This window comes from Anopheles maculipalpis, chromosome 2RL (assembly GCF_943734695.1).
Source record: "Anopheles maculipalpis chromosome 2RL, idAnoMacuDA_375_x, whole genome shotgun sequence".
Taxonomy (NCBI): domain Eukaryota; kingdom Metazoa; phylum Arthropoda; class Insecta; order Diptera; family Culicidae; genus Anopheles; species Anopheles maculipalpis.
The window spans coordinates 40,428,381-40,451,308 of NC_064871.1; the positions used below are offsets into that span (position 1 = coordinate 40,428,381).

The window sequence follows — 22,928 nt, forward strand, 5'->3', positions numbered from 1 at the left end:
GTCCGTATTTCTTACTAGCATTTGCATGGTTTGGCTGTTTCCGGTTCGGTTGGTTGTAAGTTCCATTGTATTAAAGTTTATCTGCAATTCATTACATTTTTCAACAATTTTAGCTACAGCTGTAATAACTTTCCCTAACCCGTTACGTTTTGCTTTTATTGCTCAAACTCATGTCAACCATTTTCCCGTCTGCACTGCGGACACGAGTACTGGTGACTTTTCGAAGGTGGTTTAGCTTACTACTTATGTTTCACAATTAAGAAGGTTTAACCTTTTTTTTTTGTATTCAATCATTTGTTTTACCGGCGTGTTTTGTATCGGTTGGTTCCCGTGTAAAATTGCTGTTTTTGGGTTGTATGAAATCTAGCTAACTACCAGTCAATTTCTTATACTCTCCCCATGTCGCGACCATGTCTTCCGTCTGTCAGTGCTTAGCAAATGCAAAATAGGAAGATTTCTAGATTTCATAGTCACTTATTGTCTGTGCATGGGTCAGTGTGGTCCACAGCGGTGCGCGTATGCCTTCGCATACTTCCTTTTGCCGCTGGACACGTGGTGCCTTTTTCCTTGACCCATACCTACTCTTGGGCTGCTGCTTACCATCCTTACCCGTCTCGTCCAAGCTGGTGTTTGTGTTGCTGGAGCTGCTACAGCCACTGCTCAACCCATCGCGCGATCGAGCCGGACTTCGATCGTTCGCATTACGTTCTAGTCGGCTAAGATTCGTTTCACTGTGCGAAACGGCTAAGCGCTTATGTTTGGTGTTCCGGAACCGTTTCCGTTTACCCCGCACAAGATCTAGCACCGTGTCGTCACGATCTTTGCCGTACGCACCGTACGCAGCGGTTGCGATCGTCCCGGTGATCGTGTTGGTACGAACGGGCAGTAGTGGACCGGTCTGTTCCGGGCTGGTAGCTCGCGAACGAACCGGACTCTCGTACTGCTAGCACTGTTCGTTGTCCGTGTCGGGTGGTGAGTCCGTCAGCAGTATATGGGCAGCTGGAGAGTCAAACTGGGTGGAGAAAGGTGGAAGAAATGGTTTAGTTGTACGATGCATTTTCGCAAACGAAATACCTGACTGCTACAGTGTGTGTCGCTCTTTTCCTCGTACACGGTGTCCAGATCGAGAGACGGATATCCACGGCTCAAACTGTCACCAGACTGGAGCAGGATAGAGCGTTGATTGCTGACTAAGGTAAGAGAGAATCGTACAGCATTAGTAGTAGGAAGAAGACATTTCTTTGCATAATAGCTCCATGTTGAAACTACATGTCCGTACAGTCTTTAACCGGCCCAACTATCTTAAAGGAAGCCTTCACAATAACAGCCTTTCTCTGGCGTTCAGTTGTAACAACAATACAACAACCTCGAGAATGTCTTTGTTCTCATTCATCCTGTTCCTCGTCCTTCAGACTGATCCTGAAGCGATAGAGCATTTGCCAGCAATAGAAAGCAATACACCAGTACCAGCTTTAGGTCCCATCCGACCAGTTTCTTGGTAAGGACGGAACGAATGGCACACCATAAATGGTGCTGAATGTGCTTTACACAAACGCTCCAAGCATGGATAACATCGTTTTTCCTTTGAATTGATTCCTCTCTTAAGGGGACAACAGCATTTCCATCCGGGCAGTGAGCGGACGCAGGCTTGCTGGTGAATGTTAATTTGCGATTTATTCAATGGTATGCAAAGTTGCTTTGAATTTCGAATCTAATTTAATTACAACTGCTTCAAAGAACCTCGGCCAACGCGCCGACAAGCAATAGAGGCAACCAATACGATTGTGAATTGATTTTACATTACGTGATGATAAATGTTCTATTTATAAGGTTTAGAAAGAAGATTCTGGAAACACATTTTTTCCAAGCGACGCCAATACACGTTTGAATGTCGGAATGATTGTTATTTGGAAGAAGCGGTTTGGTGGTAAGGCGACAACGGTGCCGATCCTTCAGACGGCAAGACCGGGATTCAAATCCCATTCGGATCGTTCCCCCAATATATACTGTAGTGAGGAACGACTATCGAACTACATAATATCAAGTCTAGTAAGCCATTCGATGGCCGGCGTATCCTAGGAGGTCCTTAAAAGGAAAACATATTCACAACATATTCGTACTTCTGAAGAAAGACGAAACTATTTTAATAGGGATCCCGGAAAAAGAGGGATTGATTCACGCCACGCCCTCTAGTGCAAAAAAAAAACCTAGGAGATTTATGATTCTAACCTTCAAACTATAAGTCAAAACATTCGTCTAAAAGGTATGCCATATACCGGACAAGATGTTACATTGCTATCCAAAACATGCTCAGAGTAAACAGCTGATATTGATGCTTCACAAGAATCACTATCCCAATTCGCATATAATCAAGTCAAGGATACCCAAAACGGAAGGCCAAGATTCGAAAGCTCAAGATTATAGAGCCAACAGAAAAAAAAGTTTAATGATTTGCGCATCGACGTTGTTTGACGAGTCTCCAAACTGATCGCAACCAGTTGATTGTTATCGACAAGTCTATAAGTCAATCAAGTCTAGAGGACGTTATCCAACCATTCGGTAGTCAAGAAATGGAGCTGTAATTGACCGTTAAGGATCAGAAAAAACTAGAGACACAAATGTGCTCTAAGTACCATTGTGGTGTTCCGATGCCTTATGTAATAGCGACACCGGTCTTTGCACGTTAGGGTTGGATATAAAATTTCACCTGGACTGGACTGTGCACATGGTTGGCTACGCGTTATTAATAAATCTAGTAAAAAGACGCGGATCAACGGCTTTGAAGGCCATGGGCGCAATGATATTGAGGCCAATATAATATCCCATATCAAATCAAGAGTACTGGCCGGGGCAGGGGGGAGGGGGGCTACGTTTGAGAAGTCTATGTCGCGATGCCCTACGTTGCAACTGCAAGCTTTTGTTGGAGCGAAGTTTATACGCTGCAGGTGGACGTCCAACGCAAAATGGTTAGATATGACATCATGCGGATGAACGCTCTACTTTCAGTAAGTCCCCTAAACCAAGGTTGTAGGGGTACTTTTGCAGTTATCGTGTAAAAACACCTTCCAAGTTCGTCCACTTCCCACAAATTCTGAAACCGAGCTGAACAGAACTCCCGTGGAGGAGATTGGGCGTACTTGCCCGTAGTAAGGGCCCATACTGAGGCCGTTACTGCTAACGATGGGCCCAGGTGATCGTCTACTCCGTCTATTGTTAGATCCGCTACTGCTAGTAAGTCATTACATGACCGACATGGCTTTAACAGGTCGTTCAGGCAAGAAAAATAAGAAAAGAAGTTATTTTTTAAGAATAAATGTTGAAATCAGACAAAACATAATCCGTTAAGTTTTTTACAATTTTATTTGCCATCTGAAGCTGATCTCATTTGTAAAGCGTACGTTGTACTTGGATCTATAAACTTTAGAACATCAATTGTCGATTGATCCTCTGTTTGAGGATGTGCTTCCTTCCAGGTGGTCAAACAATCAATGGAATATTGAATCAAAAAGCATTTTATTCATTTGAAACGGAAGTTGACAGGAAATTGTCACAATATGGGACAGAATGGGCGCCATAAGATAAAAAATTCTAGATAACAAGATTCTGGCAAACGATTCTGACAGTGAACGATGGAAAATCAGTAGTTAAACCTTGTATACAATTAGATTAAACCTCACAGTATCATCGATTCTAACACTTAACTTAAAATGCTAGAAAGCTAGAATGTTAGAAAAGCTAGAATTATCCTGGTTCTTTACAAGTTTCCCACGTAACCTGTATTGGCCGCTATGGGCTAGAAATCGTCACGACTTAAAGCAACACTCGCCAGAAAGCAAAATTGCCAAAATAAACTTTGCACTCCAAACCCCTTATTCTATCTACCCATCCATCGTTTTGGTATGTAAATCTTTCCAACCGCAAACAAAAATCATTATCAATAGCCGGTACGAGTCAGTCCGCTGGTACAAACTAGTTACAAACGCGGATAGGGAAGCGACCCAGTCTGGCAAGAGTTTCATTTTAAACGGACAATTATCCCCGTGCGCTTCTTACATTTTCGGCCACCTCATACACTTCACAGCCCGTTTCAGGCGGCCCGGCGTATCGGCGGTTTGATTGAAGGGGAATTAAATCAGCAGCATTCAGAATGAAGTTCTTCGGATGGGCCAACGAGGCTGCCGTGGCAGTTCAATTATCATTTGCAGTGCAATAAGCGTATTATTGGAAGTGGGTGTGGGCCACCTCCCCAAGCAAACAGACAAACAAACAGATGAACAACAATATTTCATCATAATCCCATCCTCTCATAGCAAGTAAACAGAACTAGTGCAAGTCCCCTGACTACCACGGCGAGGGAAGACACTTCAGCTGCGTTCAACCACGATGGTCACGATTTCAGGGTTCAAGCGAGCAGCAAAATGGACCGTTTTAGCATAATAATAATCGTAGCGCCTGGGGTTTAACTTCTTGAGCAACAAAAAACACGGTCCACTCATTCCACCGGTGTGTGATACAGCGAAACGCAAAATAGCACAAGTATTCCTGTGCCCTAATGCATAATATCCGGCACAGAATTTTGTTCGGTGCGATGTTTATAATGGGCAAGTTTCTTCCTTACTTTTTCGCACACGTGATTACCCGCGTCCACCAGTTGGCGGAAGCTGGGATTAAAACACTCTCCACGAGCAGCAGTAAGGAGAAAGCCGACGACCTCCCATCCCTTAAAGCACGACCTAAATGGGAGTAATTGCCACTTCGTTAACCGCACTTGGTAGGCTTGGTTTAAGATATATAGGAGTTGTGGTCGATCTGGTTCAGTTGCTTTTTTTTGTTGGTCCTCTCTCCTTCCCGGTTGTTGGTGGTGTCGTTAAGTTACACCACATCAAAAAGGCGCCAGGATGCTATGGGGGCGTGCGCGCGCGCCAGCTAATACCACCAGTAGCTGCGAATCAATTATTTATTTATATACTCATTTATTTATTTATTAGCACATTCATTACCGAATCTGACGGAGCGATTGGGCTACGCGCTTTCCATTTGGGCACACGTTCGCCCCCTTGTAATATATAGGATAAAGAAGGTTTGATCCTGATGCTGGGCTGGCTCGGTTCGGCTCAGCTCGACTCTGAATGCAACCACAAATACTCTAGCAACGTTGTACAGTCACTCGCCGGTTTAGACGCTAGATGAGAATTTATGCAACAAGCTTTTTCGGCCCTGTGCTCGGCGGAAAACTCGTGTCCCGTCCCGACAATGGGCCATCCTCTCGAGTCTCAAGAGGGTACAGGCGTACACGGTGAAGTGGAGCTAATCTGATCAGCATTAGAGCAAAGGACCGGTGTACTACTTCGTGCACGAACAATCAGTTGCTCATTAATGCTGCCGGGATGCTTCCGTTCAGTATGGCGCACAGCTGTGCGTGAGTTGAATTTTAGTTCTTTCGGAGGTTTGCACCACATCTCAGGCAGAGAAATGTGGGGATTTTGAGTACAGAAATAGTAAGGTCGTGACAGAGTGAAAGACCCATATCATTTTCGGCTTATCTTGATTATCTTTTCCTTCTAGAGTTTGTCATAATTGATTGCCGGAAAACTGTTATTTCCACACAATCGTACTGCGCAGAATACTGTAAGTCTTTGTGCAAAATTTGGAAGATTCTTCTACGATGAAAGTGTGATAAAATGAGCAGAAGAAAATTATAATATTTTAGTCATTATATAAAATGAGTTAAATGTTTCACGTCAATTATTCACAAAGACGACAACACTTTTTCATATAGAAAACTGAAACTCTTTCTGATATAGAAATACGATAGAACAAAAATTTGCTTCGACGTTTGCTTGAAAATTTATGTAAAGTTTAATCACGAACAAACCATATCTCTCCTTCGGAACTGAATAAAACAAAATGAACCGAACGCTGGGAAAACTTTTAACGAATAATTTACCTTCCTGTTAGATTTTTTACTCCATTTTATTGAACGCGTTTCGAAGATCAATCAACCAATTGTTTACCTTCAATCAAGTGGTCAATAATTACGTTTACCTTTGAATAGCTTTTACTCGGTGATTTACTTGGTATTTTTTTACTTTACAAGAAAAGGAAAAGTTTGTTTCCGAACAACTCAGCTAGCAAAGTGGCGTTCATTAGGCGAGTCTCAGACTGATAATTAGTTTCGAGCAATCTGGAACATCGGAGTATTGAGTTTACTTCTTTGATTGAGTAGTAATTGCACTGTAAATTGCTCAACAGTGTATAATAATAATATATGAACGTCTATTTTTTGCACAATACATAATCTTTTATAAAAAAACGACATTATCTGTAAGCAAGTAAACTGTTTTCTCTCGTACAATTTGGAGCGTTTTTCTATTAACTTTTCTTAGGGAGTGACACAATGCAGTGAATCTCTACACATTTTCATGTCTTGAACATTTTCTATGCGTCACACCTACAATTCAAGTACATATTTTTCCATTATATTTTCCCCTTATGTTTTAAAAATAGAACGAATACGTCCGATGACTCCTCTTTTTCTTCTTAATAGCTTGACGATCTGCTTGGTCATACCATCGGCTGGCTTATAAGTCTTATATATACAACGTAGTTTCATAATCGGTTCCGGCTGCGGAGGAACAATTCCGATGAGTTTCGAACCCCAGTCCTACAGTGTGGCGATCGACACCAATATCTTCTCTGCCACCGAATCACCCAAATTGCGACACATCCAATAAAAAAAAGTACTAAAAATCAATTTTCCAATTTTTGATTTCAATGGAATTAATTTGTTTGCCTAACAAAATTTGCCTAAAACTAATGCAACTTAAGAATATCCTAACCGAACTTGACCTACCCCCATATATACCACCTATAGAAAGGTGAAAGTAAAAAATGAGAGACGTGGGAGCTTGCACCGCACGCAGTAAAGGGTCCTTTCGCCCCACTGCTGTGCGCCTCGAAGGAGCTAAAAGAGGGGGGGGGGGGTGGCGAATACGAAGGGGAGTTAGGGAGGGGAGATTGGGGATAAAAAGGGATTGAGGTAAGCAGAGACGGAGCATCAGTACAATCTAGCAGGAGCTTTGGGCATCGGGATGGCGTGGGATTCGAGGGAAACTAATCCAAGTATCCGACATCTGACCTCATAACAAGGTAATGAAGAGGCTTACTAAGATTTTCCTTCGAGGTGGTCTATGTGGATCTTGGCCGAGAGCGACCAGATCACAGAGCAATACTCAAGCAGCGATCTGATCAAAGAGACAAACAGTACCCTGAGACATGAGGTAGTCCTGAGCAACACGCATAAACACACCAAGGGTCATCCGAGCTCTACAGATTATGGAGTCGATATGATAAAGAAAGGTGAGGCCAGAGTCAAGTAATACACCCAGGTTCTTCACAACAAAACATGGTTAACTTGAACATGCACCAGGGACCAGGCTTGAAAGAAGGATTCAAAGAGACCGTTATGTATAATATATACGAGAATATACGAGAAAACTCGTGTCTTGATCGATAAAACTGCATGGCAGAAAGCCAAACACGCTTCAAAAAATGGTAAAAATATTCATCGTAAATATCGGTCGTCTGAAAACCATAACTATTCGTACAGTTGTGTTAGAATGATGGACTGTGAATGTAAAAAATTAAAACAAATGGTTAAAGCATGTGTAAATTTAAAATTCAATGCCTTGATGCAAAATAAAATCTATCTGAAGTATTTTTGTTTGGATTAATTTGAATTGAATTGAAAATTGATTGAAATTCGTTTATTGTAGTTATGGAGGCCTTTGGTTGTTTAAAACCCGTCCATGAACATGTATTTAATACTAAAACATAGAAAATTCAAAAGTATTTTTTTTTTTGAAGTACATACTTTATTATTACGAGTGAAATTGCGAGAAAGAAGTGTCATAAACTCATAAAATCTAATGATTAATCATTGCTGACAAAACACCAAAAAATACACAAAAAAGTGTTTGAATGTTAAGACGAATCAGTTTTAAATAACTGGAACTGGAAATTTTCCCAAAAGGAATTCTATGTTGGTAACACCGTTCGTCGTTTGCAACCGAAACCGGAGTAAAGTTATATTAAAAGTTCTCCTGAGTCCGTTTAAGCCCAAAACAAAAAAAGGACGAGTAATTTTACATCATTAAACCTTAACAATGGCCGATTTTTAGTCATTCCTTTTTTTCTCTCTGATTCTGTGAGTTGTTTGTTCTGCAAATAATCCGACCTCGACGTTATACATACAAATGTTAACACTATCGTGTCCCCATGGACTATATCAGTCATCCTAGAACCACCGAAGCACCAGTACAGCATGGGACGCCAACTGAGCACGCCACAAGCTCTTATTAATCTAAATGAAGGATCCTATGCGCTAGATAATAAATCTCAATCAACGTGCATCGTACACGCTCGCGCTCGGCGCTCTACAGCTCTGCAAAACTGAATGAATTGTCTTCCATTAAATGTGATTCATGTGCTAGTCTCCTTTTGCCATAAAGACACACAATTTTCCAGATTCGCCCACATCGCTAACGATCGTCAGTGCGATATCGTACCGTCACAATTATTGTACACTTGGTACCGACTTGCCTGTGGGAAGAATCTTCCCGTGTGGCAACTTTAAGCAAGTAACGCCTGCAGATTGGACTATCGGTTGTTTTTTGGAGGGTGGCACAGATTTTCATGCAACCGAAAACTTTCGCCACACCGAAAACTTTGTCTAATCATTCTTAATCGAAAGACAAGAACCGTTGCTGTTATGCGTGAGGCGCTGACATTGACAATGAGGCGTTTAATAGCAACCGGCAGCTAGAGCCCGTTCTGCCCACCCTTTTCGGCAGTATATTGTTACCCCTCTGCTGCCCTAGTGCACACCTTACCAACCTCTTTTGCCACAGGCGAAGCAAAAAGTTGACAAAATTGTTTCCACACGCCGACAAAATAATTGATTCAATTTTGTTGACGCACCGAACCCAAAGTTTTGCTCACCAGCAACGACGGCAACTTTTGTATGAAAATTTAATTAATTGAACTATTCCGTGTCTATGGAACGGTGCTGCGGGGAATCTAGACTGCGGATTGGGAAAGGGGAGCAACACCATTGTCAGACATGCAAAGTACGTCCAACGTGCCGCTAGCATTCCATGGCCAAAAGTGGAAACATACTTTTGTGAATGCTTCCCATTTTACAACCTTCCGAATTCTTTCGCCCGCCACCATCCTGCATCCGTGGCGTAAAGCAGCACGTTTCGAGGACGAGCTGCCACTAGTTTCGGTTATTTCGTTTCGTCCAACTATCTTGTCTTCTCCTCTTTTTTTGTTGCCGTTTTGCTTCAGTAGAAACATGCCCTGAAGGAACAGTTTTGGCAAAAGTTTATTGCGGCGCAAGAAACTATCTGAACTGTAGAGGGTTTTCCGTCTCTTTTTTAGTTGCGCTTGGATGTAGCAACCTAGATCGAATCTTTCACCGGCGTGGAGGGCACGGTTCGGCATTGGCACAAAAACTTTTATCCAAACGATAACAATTTCGGTACGGCACTAGCCGCGAAACGTCCAAGACCAAGGACATACGAGTTTCGCGCCGATAACGGGTTGAATTTGATGGCCAGAAAAGGCCAGAACTTCAGAGCAGCGAAGGCAAAAATACTTACGGTGGTGTGAATTGAAGCGTACCAGCGTAATGGTGTTGGCCTTTAGATCGAAATTTCGCCGCCGGTCACGTTCTCGTGCAATCTTTGCCCGGCGACGCAGGCAGCAGATGACTAGCAGGGCAAAGATGGGAAAACCCACGATGCAGGACAGGATCGGTACGACGATCGTTTCCGGTGACACTGTTTGGGGGAGGAGGGCGTGTGGGTAAGTGTGGCCGTGTACCGTCCATTGTACAACTCACCTGTTGGGTAGATTAATATGTCTACCTTGCGGGCAGGTTGTTCGGTGGGTGTGGACGCCCTCAGTGTTGGTGATGTTGTTGCCTTGGGTACGTGGGCCGATACCGACATGGTACTGTTGGTATTACCGTGTGCCATTGCAACAGTTACGTGCGCGTACGATCGAATGCCGGTAGGCGTAGTGGCGTTCGGAACTGTTCTGTTAAGAACGGTACCGTTGATGTCTTCATTGCGTATATCGGCTCGAATGGAGTCCTTTGTCTGTTGGCTAGGTTTGCTGCTACGCTGGGACCGTTCGATGGAAGAGGACACTTCAACGGCATCGTTTAATTGTAATAACATTGTTTAACTTCACTTTTTCACGGACACTACACGATTCGCACGACTTGACGATAGTGGTTTGGTATTGTTGATGTTGGTGTCTATATTCATTAGCTATTCTGTACAAGGAACCAGAAGGTACGATACTTAACAACGTTCCGAAGGCAGAAAAAGGAGCCCAAAAAACAATCGTTTCGATTACAGCACACTAAACACACACACACATACACATCCATACACTAGGTAGGTAAACAATCGTTCCTTCTTTTCCGCACACTTTCACTTTTCTAACAACCCAATCACTCGTATCGCTAGACACTGGCAACGATGTTTAGCAACCAGACAGCAGTAGCACCAGCACACTAAGAACGCATCAGTTTCGTGGAATTGTTTTCCGAAGATAACTTTTATTGGTTTCCCACCGCTTCCGTGGTGGAGGCGCATAGGCATCCGTCGTGTTTGTGCCGTTCTTGCTTATGTCAATAGAACTGGAAGCAATTTTCTTCGTGCCGCTCGAACGCTTCCCGCTTTTGGTGTGTGCTCTCGATCTGATAAACATTCACGTCCCATTTGCTGAATCAATCAATTTTTACCGTTCTTCAGAGGGTACACACAAGCAAGCACGTACTTTTGTCACTCCCATACACACACACACACACACTTGGTACACTCCAGCACGTACCCACGTGCGTTATAGCATTAATTTTCTTTATTTTGAAGCCGATCGAGTCATTTGATGTTTGTTTGCGAGTCTTCTATTGCCTGGTGCAGCAAGCACAAAGCCTCGTTTTCCTTTGAGCAGAGGACAACATTTGACACGGCACGCCTGCTGAGATGGATGCATCAAGAAACGGAACCCTACCCAAACTGAACCGGTTGTCGAAGGTTGCTACGATGGCGGCGGTTCATGAGCGACTGGGCTGCTCCATCGAGAGTTGTTCACGCGACCCACGCCGAAAGTATGTGTGCGAGTGTGTGTGAATGTGTATGTGTGGTTGGTATATCACAAACTTACCAGTGGTGCTTTACTATTCAGCTGGAGCATCGGAAAAAGGGTAAGGAAAGGTAGTTAAATGTAGTTAAATGCACCGCACGGACACATCACATGTGGTCGGTAACGATTACGACTCCCCCCGGACGCGCACTCGGAAACGGTTATATCATGGCAGTGGTGTGATTGTTTTAGCACCGAACTAGAGCGATTTTAATTGCGGAGTGTGTATGTGTGTGCATTCATAAAGGAAAAAAAAGGGGTGGATAGTTGTTTTTCGATTTAAATAACTAGCTACTGTGTTGTGTAGTAATTGTTTCTCGGAACGAAAAAGCGGGAGCAGAACAGGAAAGAGAACCGACCCACTAGCGACCACGCGAGTAACTGCAGACAAACAGAAGCATCAACCGATGCCGGAGCGGTAGTCCTTTGCCTCAAACGCGCGAGGACGGCTACACAGCTGCTGGCCGCCTTGGCCGCACTTGGGAAAAGCGCAAACAACGAACGCGCCCGTTCTTCGGACTTCGGCGAAGATGGATTCGTACCGAGCGGGATGTAAAGGGGAGGCAAAAGTGGGACAAGGAGAAGCACACCCACACGCGCACACACCTTCGTCTTCTAACCGTCCGGCAAAACGATTGGTGATGGTGGAAAAGGGAACGAAAATCGATCGTGTGAAACACATGGACAGGGGGGGCGCGTGGAAAACGCGAAAATCTGTCCAGCGGTTTCGTGTAACAGTTTGTAAGAGCAAGCGAGAAGGAACGATACGAAGAGGATACAGGAAGAAAATGGATACACAACCCGCACCACATACCGCGTGCTTTCCGTACGAGGATGACGACGACAACTGGTGCACGACAGCCAGTTAGTAAATGCTACTTCGGTGTGACTTTTGCTGACCGTAGATTTTGGCGAACGGCAACCCGGAAGGGTGAACGGTTTTCCAAACGGGATGGAAAATTGGTTGAAGCAAGAGTGAGATAGAAGAATTTCAAACAAACAAAATGAGAGAGTTCAATGGAGAAAGAAATAGAATGTATGAGAGAAAAAGAGAGAGTGACAGAGAGCGAGGGAGGATTCGTTACATTACGAATGTTTTGTAGCGAAGCTGCATAGTAGGCATCCTGCGATGCTCCCATACCACGTTTCCGAGGCATCCGTTCGTTGTCAGTGCTTCCTGTTCTTGCCTGGTGGGTTAACATTCGCTGTATTTCGATCTTGGCTTAACACAAAACCACTCCCTCGTCATTGGTCGGTTTATTACAGTTCAGGACGGAATTGTGTCGAGTTGGTAAGTGTTTCACTTATTAATCACTCTTTAACATGTTTATTGTACATCTTTGCTTCAAAATAATATTAACCAAGAGCAGATAAATACCATTTTTATGTTCTTCGTTTCATTCGTAAGCAATAGCAAATAGCAAACCCAAATTAACACAAAACTACAAAAAACCACTTCATAATTGATGGATGTGAAAACGGAAGCTCACCGTACCGTGCCGGCGAATCAAACCGAGTGATCCATCTTTCAAAGACTTCTATCTCTAGCACCACCTTTGCGGAAGGACGACAGGATGAAATGAAAATGCCGGAGAGGATGGGGATTCACAGGGCAGAAAATCCCAACGGATGCCGATCCGTTTCATATTTTCCATCTCGTGACAGGTTTCGTGCCGTTGCCAACAGTTTCATTATTACATACGTACGTATGGACTTCAGACTGTCGAGGGAAGAAATTGGCTTCACCACAGCAGAAGAGCATTCCGACTACGGCCAGTCCGACAGATGAGGGTAAGACTGGCTGAAGTGGAAAAGAGGTTTGGTGATTAGGGCTGGGGCCGCACGTGTGGAAACAAAGGAAGATGCCAAACACAGCGTGCTAGGTGTAAATATGATTCCTTGCACTCCACTACAAAGCACGTCGTCCTATGGCTCCCGTTTTTTCTCATTTTCTTTTCTTTTTTTTTTGGTTTTGTTGTCCCTACGGCGCCACCAACCTCTACACACATAAATCTCTTCAACCGAACCCTCTGGTGTGGATGCGATTTAGCCTCCGGGTGGCTACTTTGGCGTTTGGCTTGCGGGGTGTTCGTGGTGATTATTTTCGCCGTGGTATTATGTTTCATTCATTCCTACTTTATTTTTATCCTCCTTCCCTAGATGATGAGGAGAGTGTGGAGGGAGGTGTTGGAGGTGTTGTTTTTCCTGAGATTGTGGTGTTTTTCTTTTTTTCGCTTGCTATTGCGTGCGGTATCTTTCCGTGTTTTCTGTCCCGGAATCGAATCGTAAGCGCTGCTGTATAAGGAAATAGAGAGAGAGAGAGAGAGAGAGAGAGAGAGAGAGAGAGAGAGAGAGAGTGAAAGAGAAACAACAACAACAACAAAAGCTAACTTTCTCTAGCTGTACAAAGGATGGGAAATGGAAAAGTGTGCAAAGTAGCCTTTGAATGGCATGCACGTTGCTATGAGGAATGTATCCGAGGAGGTAAGAAGGGCGAAAACGAAACAACTGGATGAAAACTGCTCGACAACATGGGAGGACGTTGACTAATGGCTAGCAGATGGACAGGATGTGCTACAAAAATAAAGTGTGCACTGCAAAACCAACCAACCAGATCTCCACCGAGCCGAAGTGTTTTGTAAGATTATGCACGTTACCACCACGTGTTAACAACTTTTTACCAAGAAAAAGAAAAAACGGAGCAAACCTACAGTTTTAGCTGCCACAGCACCTACACATATGCTTGCGGCAGGCAATTTTAGCTACATTTAAATGTATCCGCTTTTAACTCAAGTAATGCATGAGCACAACAGTACAAAGTATATGCAGATGACACAGCAAGTACACTTTTTGCACAAGAAGGAGAAAAAACGAACACAATTCACCAACATTTTTGGTTTCCATGGTGATGCATAGAGAGGGTTCTTGGTTGTAATTGCTCAAAAGGAGCTTACAGTGCACCGAATGCTAATCCGGACGCCTTAAAGATGGACAATAGAGATGTTTGGTAATTAGAAATCATGACTCTGTTATATTCAAGATGTCACTTAGGACATAATTTAGCTTATCAATCAATTAAAAAGACTCTTTCAAAATAGCAAATTTTCAAATAGTGTGTCACTACCAAAATTAGACCAAAATGTAGTTACAATAAGGCAACATGCACAATACGGCAATTCTACTTTTCATATTTTGAACTTAAAACAGAACAAACAAAAAATGGGCTTTTCCAGTTTTTACATGCTACCCTTCTGCCAATTTTCAAAGAAGCTGTAAAACATTTTGTTGTGTTTCGGAACGGGACGTACATGACACACTTTGGTAAAACGGTATACTCGGACTTTGGGTAAAAACTTATATTCTATTTACAACATCACTTAAAAACGACCGTCTTAGTCAACAGCCTGACACCCAGTCACACCGATCGATCACCTGATCGCTGCCTAAGTCCCTAACGGCCTTTTCGACCTCACATGCTGTCAGTTACAGGAAAGCATTGAGTTGCGGTTGGATAGGCACATTAGCTGCCTATACAACACATTTCTTATGAAAAAAAAACCTCAATTGGTCCACAAGAACCAAAAATACTACTCCAAGGCTATTTATCCATACAATTGAGATGTCTTCTTCTTGGCTTAACGACCTCCTAAGGTCACACCGGCCATCGAATGGCTTACTAGACTTGCCGATACCACGTAGTTGGATAGTCAGTCCTTACTACGGGCTACAGACTCACTACGACAAGTATGGGATGGGATTTGAACCATGGCCCTGCCGTTTGAAGATTGGCGTTGTCGTCTATGCCCCCTAGCCGCCCTCCAATTGAGACTAAAAAGGATAGTAATGTTTAATGAAGTCCTTTCTAATATGAATAAATTCTAACGAGTAAATCATCTCGAAAAGCGAGGTGTAGAGTAATTGAAAATAAATATTTCCCTTTTTTATACTTTTAATAAATGACCAAAGAGAGAATACCCCGTAAATCTAGTGTATAAAAACAGTCAACAGACGCGGTGATGACAATAAGGCGTCATACTTAAAATAAATTTGAAAAAATACTTTTAAAAATACTAATGGAAATGGAAATGCTGTTACATACATTCTTTTGGCTAAGTTTTTGCTTTTCCTAGATTATTGAAATCACCGACAAAGTCGAAAGATTGTACAACTACAAGGTGTACGGATGTGCGCATTTTCCACTGAATAATGGAAACTGTGTAAGGGAAAAATTCCTCAACTTTTAATGATTGCAGTACACATTTTCGTGCAACATTTGAGCAGTCATGATGATTATTTTCAGGTGATGAATTATCTTCCAAGTAGATAATGTTCATTTGTCTGTTTGCTACATGTTTATGCATGTACTTAGGGCCGCAACAAAGTTTACAATTAACAACAACATAAATAATAATTTGAGGATGTTTAAAAATAACTAACATCATCTCCCCTTCTGTCGATTAGCCAACCGACCGATATAGCTTACACGTTTTCGTGGTTCAATACAAACGAAGCCAATTTCTCAAAATTGCCGTTCGAGTGCTCTTCACTTGCGCGACACTACATGGCAATAAGGACTGGTTTGCTTTTCGGCCACATCTGCACCGTACACTTCTAAGTAGCCAGCTAATCGGGATAAACGAACCGTGCGACTAATCGAGCGCACACAATGATCGTGCCCACTAGCGCGACTCCCCCACTTGTTGGTACGGCATGGAGGTTTTTCATCCGTTGCTCACTTACACTGTTTACACACTAACGTACAGTTAAAGTGAGCACCCAGTTCCGGTCCTGTCCGTTGCCTTCCCATGTGTCCTCGGATTACACATCTTCACCACTATTCTGAAGCAGAAGCACACACTCACACTCACACTCTCTCTCTGTCTCGCTTCGTGGTACACTTTTGTCGAAAGTAAATAGCAAAAACCAGACATTTCAATGTTGGCATACTGGTTTGGCCAACTAAAGCACGAACGTCATGCATTTCACTCGCTACCATACTACACTCACTGCGAAACCAACACCCCACCATGAAAGGAACACCCCGAAGGACGATGGGAGTTCGAGTGGGACGTACGTAAGTGACATTTTTCTTTTCTTTTTTCGGGTGAGAAAATATTAAAGGGAAGCAGAGCTAAGCTGGAGGACACTGCAAGTGGACGAAATATGTTGTCAATCGACCGTTAAAAGGACACTCGACGTGACGTGAGGTGGAGGCAGAAAATAGACGAAACGGACTGGGGGACATGAAGCACTGGGGACTATCCTTGCGCTGATGACGTAAAGCGGACTGAAGCGAAACTGTGTCATCGTGTGACAGTGCGTGGTAGTAGGCGCACAGTGCTACACCGCTGTTGCTCTGCAGGTTATGAGACAAATTTTGAAATCAATAAGGAGCGAAAGAGTTTATCCGAGCTCAACCGGTATAAGGGGATCTTTCGCGTTTTGGAGGAGCAAATTACTGCTCAACCAAAATGAGAGTAGTTTTTCTCTGTAAACTTGTACTAATAATACATAAAGACCGTCCTTCGAGAATAGTAAAAAGGAGTTAAAGAGAAATTATGCAGGGTTTTAAATAGGAAAAGTGATCCTCAATGTAGCTTGATGAATACTAGATTAATAGCGTTTTGAAATCGGCTTTCTTTAGTCACTATAACAGGTTGGCTGATAAGTCCCCGGTCTAACAAAGAAAAACACATTTTTTTGTCAAAATTCGTTTTTATTATTCAACATAGTTCCCTTCAAGAGCGATACAACGATTATAACGACCTTCCAATTTTGTGATACCATTTTGGTAGTACTCCTTCGGTTTTGCCTCAAAATAGGCCTCAGTTTTGGCGACCACCTCTTCATTGCAGCCAAATTTTTTCCCTGCGAGCATCCTTTTGAGGTCTGAGAACAAGAAAAAGTCGCTGGGAGGAGAATACGGTGGGTGGGAAAGCAATTCGAAGCCCAATTCATGAATTTTTGCCATCGTTCTCAATGACTTGTGGCACGGTGCGTTGTCTTGGTGGAACAACACTTTTTTCTTCTTCGTTCTTTTTTCGTTCGTCAAGCAACCAAAAGTTGCTTGACAAAAGACTGTCTTACAAACTAATTGACATACAGACGTCAAATTTTGACACGAATCATTTGAAGGTTGGTGCTATATAAAAATAATATGCATTTAATACTAGCGGCGTATTTTATGTGTCAGACCGGGGACTTATCACCCAACCTGTTACAATTTTGTAATTTTTTTTCAATTTTATTTTCATTTTTAAAAAATTGATCGTCGATCAAGGGAGGCCTATTCGACCAAGGGGAGAGCGAAGCTTCACCGATCATGGAGCCAGGGGATAGGGAATGATTCCTTTCCTGTGGAAAGGAATCATAACCTCCCAATCCTCCCCCCTCGGTCAGCACTTCTGTTTTTCATAAAGTCCCGCTGGCATGGGGTTCAGAAGGGAAACATCCGCTTGTGAGCTTAACTCATTTAACCTAGGTAATCTAACTAAATAAGTTCAAATGAGTCAACTCATTCGATCAAAAATAACTATATTTAACAGACAATCTACAAGTTTTAATCTACTTGTAGCCAAACCATGTACCGAATTTGATACGTTTGATGATTAACCAAACATTGTTGTATAGAAATTGTGAACCTTTATTCCATTTTTAACGATGCTAAGAAGTCCTTTTCAAAAGTGTTATGAAATTTTGGAACTTTTACTATTTTTAATGTTGTTAAGTCCTACTTACGAGGTTGCGTGGTAGCCCTAAATTATGATGGAATGATAGAGAGTTATTGTTATTAGTTCATTCAATTCTAAGGACCGCTAGTGGTCCCCTTGAATCATTATTTTTCATTCTGGTCACAAATTACTAGTAGCAGGACGCAGAGCCCAAAAACAATGTAATACCGAGCAGGACGCAGAGCACAAACACAATTTTATAACACAACATGCGACATGATCGCGGTTCCAAACGATCACATATAGCGTTAAACTCACGGCACTAAACGAGGAACGGATTAGAGGAACCAAAACGAGTACGACGTTTCTCTACGTCAAGTAACATTCTAGCTCGAAACGATCTTGCCGGAGTGTACACATTGAATCCTGCGAAGGCAGTGTCGGCGAGTCGTTCCGATGGTCAAGTATCCCTGCGACAACGCATTTTCAGTTCCGTTGGATCAGCGTATTGAGGTCAAGTAACGCACAACGTTCATCGTTGTTTGGCTGGGCTCTCCAGGAACGCAAAGCAATCCTCGAGAATCGGTATCACGCTGTATCGATTCCAATCGTGCCAATGGACGAGAGGCCGTAGGCAACCTCGATCGATCCAGGAAACAATACAGCATCTTAGCCGAGACAATTTTTTTCGATTAATGTATTTATTGTTACATGCTTTAGAGTATTTACATGATCAATGTTAGTTTGTGAGACGCAGCTAATATTTTTTTCAGCGCTGTTGTCGTAATGTATGCCAAGAGGCAGGTGTTTAAGCTAAATAATTAATATGTTAAGCGCTAAGGCTAGTTGTTAGTACAAACTTACAAACTAATCAAAACTAATCAAACTACTTTACAAAATAATTTACCATCTAACTAATAGATTGTGTACCAGTTGGTGAGTTGAGGCAGCTGCTGATGCTTATAGCCGGTTGATGATGTTGTCTGCCATGTCGTCAAATGGTGCTGTGTTGGCTTCGTCGTAGAGATCCTCAAGCCGTGTCCAGCGAGTAGCGTCCAGGATGAGTCGGAGAAATCTATTGCAGCTTTAGCCGAGACTGGATCATTAATGTCACCGCCATCAATGTGTCCACCAGAATGGACAGGCTATTAGATTGGCGGACGACGGCTCTCGACTGATCAACGGTATCAAGGATTGCTGCCGCAACCCAACATAACTTGATTCTGTGATTGATGATTGATTGATCGTTTGCTATCCACTGGAGGTTATTCAAATTTCGTTTATGTCATTAGAATTAAAATTGCATGCCTATCAATTGAAAACATGCCTTTCTAATCTAAATTTCTTTTTAAAATTCTAATTGATACTACTGTTAAAATTGGGTTAAAAATATGTATGAAATAGTTTATGAAATGGAGTTCTTTTTTACTATTATGACTATTTTTTTAATATCACAACAAACAAAAAATTGTTTCGTTGCGTTTTATGAAGTTGGTCAGCTTCAAAATAGGTCACAATTTGTACATTGAAAAAATCTCTTTTATAGTTTGCCTATCGGCTTACAAATATCCTGCACTGTACTTAATCTTACGTGCCCAGTCCACTGTAAGCATTTTCGCGCAAGTTTCGCTTGTTGTGTTTCTCTTATCCATCCTGGTACATCCATCCCAAACCTTACCATTTTGCCCTTCATTCGGTGTACTATTTTCCGATGACACTTTTCGAGAGGTTTTAGTGTCCGGGTTTGCCTCTGCGTCTACCTCTCCACGCCCATTCTTCTACGTCTTTCGACAGCAGATTTATCATCCTCCTCCACCATCATTGTTTTGGCGTTTTTTTTTTTATTTCGGCACATTTGCTGTATGTCTGATTTCGTCAGCGTGAATGACGTGTGTAAAATTTGTTTGCAAAAATTTCCTTTTTTTTCTCCCCTATTACTCATGGAGTCAAATTCTTCTGGCTTGAATAAAATATAGGCAAGGTAGGCAAAATGTGGGCAAAAAAAGGAATAGCAAATGTGATTACTATAATCCACCAAGCCAGGTAGAGGAATTCAATTTGCTAAACTTTTTCCCTAACCAGAGGGAAAGCTATTAGGGCCAACAGGAAGAAGAAAAAAAAAAGTTCTTTGGTTGTACGTTTTGAAGTTTTCAATCCTTCGCTGTTGTGCAACGGCGTCAGATCCCCCCTTCTTTACTGATGACTTCAAATGCATTGCCACCGAAAAGGGTAACAGCTTCCAGACACGGCCGGGTGCAAGTGAACCGTAGAAGCCGTTGAATAACATTAGCTTATGACGATATGGCTGGTATAAGCATATAAAGCTACTTACCCAAAGCTCGTACCACATTCACTTTGCGCCAATCACCATAGTTTGCCAAAGGAAGCAAGGATGAAAAGAAACTGTGAAGTATTCCTGCGGTGTCAGTCTATCCTTTTTGAAATAAAAAAAAAAAAACACAGAACCAACACAGTTTATGTTTTGCTTTCTGCTCATTTATGCCGCCTGGGCTAGCATTTTGATAGCCAAAGGCGCCTCTGAACACTACAGGGAAGAGCACAGGGAGAAGGGAAAGGCAATTGCAAAAGTTTTCCTACTGGAAAAATGTGGCGCTACTTCGGTCGTGTACACCAATGTGTGCAATGTATTATGTTTCTATTCTACACTATGTGCAGTGTACCAAAGTGGCTTGTACATAGAAAAAAAAAAAACGCGACGGTTCGTTGCGCTGAAGGTAATCAATCTGCAACAAAAAAAAAACTTTCCAAGCAATAACTCTTCTTTCCAGTGCTCCTTTTTTCTACAATACTCAATGCTTAAACTTATTCACTTACTTAACTTCAAATTCCAAATGGCAAGTTCTTGTTGTTTTTCTTTACCAAAAACTTTGTGCAATGTGAAGTGAATAGCTTTAAAATGTCTGCATCCAATTTTCAATGGAATTCTTACGCAACTGAACCATCCCGATAAAGCAAAACTCAATTTTGCTCTCTATCTGAAACTGAAAAGGGCCACCCAATCGTGCGTGCTACAGTCGGGACGAGACGTACATATGACGTTACGTTACAGCAAATAAAATCAAAACCCATCAAAACGACTCTCGAACAATAAATTCTTCGCTCAGGTGAAATATGCAACTCATCCAAAAGCAAACGAACATAACTTCACAAAGAGCCATAAAACGTTCAGCTGTTTAACTTTAGCCATGTGTAGCTTTATACTGAGGGTTGTGCTAAAACGGGGCGCCAAAATGGACAATACACTAGTGGCAATAAATTTAAGCATCGAAGTGGTTTTATTCGACTACTGCTCGTCTTAATAATAACAACGTACAGCATAGTCACACGGTAGAACCGGAGCTCAAATTCCATCCGACCCGTAGTGAGGCTTGACTATCCAGCTATATGATATCAGCTAGTCTATAAGCCTTTAAATGCTCGGCGTGACTTAAAAACTTATGAAGTCAATGTATCAATTAATTTGGTTGATAAAATATAGTTTTCTTTCATCATCATTCATGTAACTTATATCCTATTTTGAGGGTAGACATTTCCTTCTCCCTCAATTCAAGTGCCCCTTATTACGGGTAGGCTCTGTTGTGGATGTTGTTGCTGCCAGGCATGGTTCTGATATTGTTTTCCTCTCTGGTGCCAGAAAATTAGCGCCTCTTTGGTGACTGGCCTCTCTTTGGAAACACCGAACACCGCAGAGCTAGCCGCAATATTTTACGGACTATTGATGATAGCAGCGAGACCTTCGGACCGGTACTTCATTTTCACTGATAGCCTTAGTGCTATTGAAGCGCTGAGATCTCCGAATCTGAGCTTTGAGATCACCATAAAAAATCATTGAACTGCTTGGCTCAATGTTCGATAAGACGTTTAGGATCTCGCTAATTTGGGTCCCTTCTCATCGTGGAATTGCTGCAATGAGAAGGCAGACACAATGACCAAAACAGACATTCAAGAAGGTGTTTCTTACGACTGACCTATCTCGGCCCAGGAGTTCCTTCGTTTTCCACAGCAACTTTTCCTGTCTCGCTGGCAGAGCATGTGGGAGGCGGATGAACTCGGGCGTTTTCACTTCTCGGATCACCTTCTGTGGTCCTGCGTGGAGTTTGAAACCGCAAGACCCTCCTTGTTGAGCGCAGTTGAGCATATTGGCAGACGAACGGGTACAGAAATTAGAGAAGTGTTGGCTACCAGTGACCTCCCCTACATGAGTAGTATCCTTTCACTCCTTATTCGTATTTCTCCAATCCTTTTTTTGTTAAATGTTGTGTTGTCTATGTTTTAAGTGTATTTTTTGTAGTGCCATGGGTGATCCGATAACTAGGCAACAGCACTCGAGGGCGATTCCAACACTGTCGTAAAAGGGAAGCAGGCGTTGTGGAAAGTACAGTGTTCTCCACTCCAGTCTAGCTTTGACACATTGAGTTTGACAGCGTTGGCTGCGGGATAGAGCTTGTCGATCATCCTTTGATTGGACGTTGACTAGATTGAGCTTGGAGTGTCATTGCTGGAATGCACTGGAGAACACGGTACGCAGACAAAATGACAAAATGTTTGTGCTGTCTTAACAATGTTTATTTGTTTGTTGCAGTCGAGACCAAGCCAAAAAGGTCAGCAATAGAACAGCCACACCACCACAATAGCCGGAATTTGGATGCAACCAACCACCATCATTACAATATCCACAAGATTAAAACCGGACCATCAAAACGCGTACCATCATCCACGAATACATCATCATCATCATCATCATCACAACAACCATAACCGAGTATGCCCAGGCTAAGGCAAAGAATAAGGAGGAAATGCCTTATCGATATGCGAAAATCTATTCAACACAAGCGGTGTTGACAATACGGCACTGGACCGTAATAATCAATTGTAAATAAATAAATATCGACAAAAAAATGATACAATTGATTTATAACTGCTGACCGGGATGACCAGCTTAGAGGGGGAGAGAAGGAGTCAGGGTCAAGCGGAAGAGGATGAGAGGGGAGCGGGGTATTGGTATAGACTGCTTTCGGG

At 42.5% G+C, this 22,928-nt stretch overlaps 2 protein-coding genes across 2 annotated transcripts in view; one reads left to right on the forward strand and one right to left on the reverse strand.

Annotated features, from left to right (window-relative positions):
• Positions 1 to 22,928, forward strand: part of LOC126558167 (26S proteasome regulatory subunit 6B) — a 199,445-nt gene that overhangs the window by 2,362 nt on the left and 174,155 nt on the right. The window lies entirely within an intron of this gene.
• On the reverse strand, positions 450 to 10,244 carry LOC126558951 (uncharacterized). The gene is made up of 4 exons (XM_050215043.1): positions 9,905 to 10,244; positions 9,663 to 9,842; positions 1,075 to 1,190; positions 450 to 1,012 (listed from the first exon to the last, which is right to left on the reverse strand). Exons 1-4 carry the CDS (start codon positions 10,242 to 10,244, stop codon positions 944 to 946), a joined length of 705 nt encoding a protein of 234 aa, XP_050071000.1. The 3' UTR covers positions 450 to 943.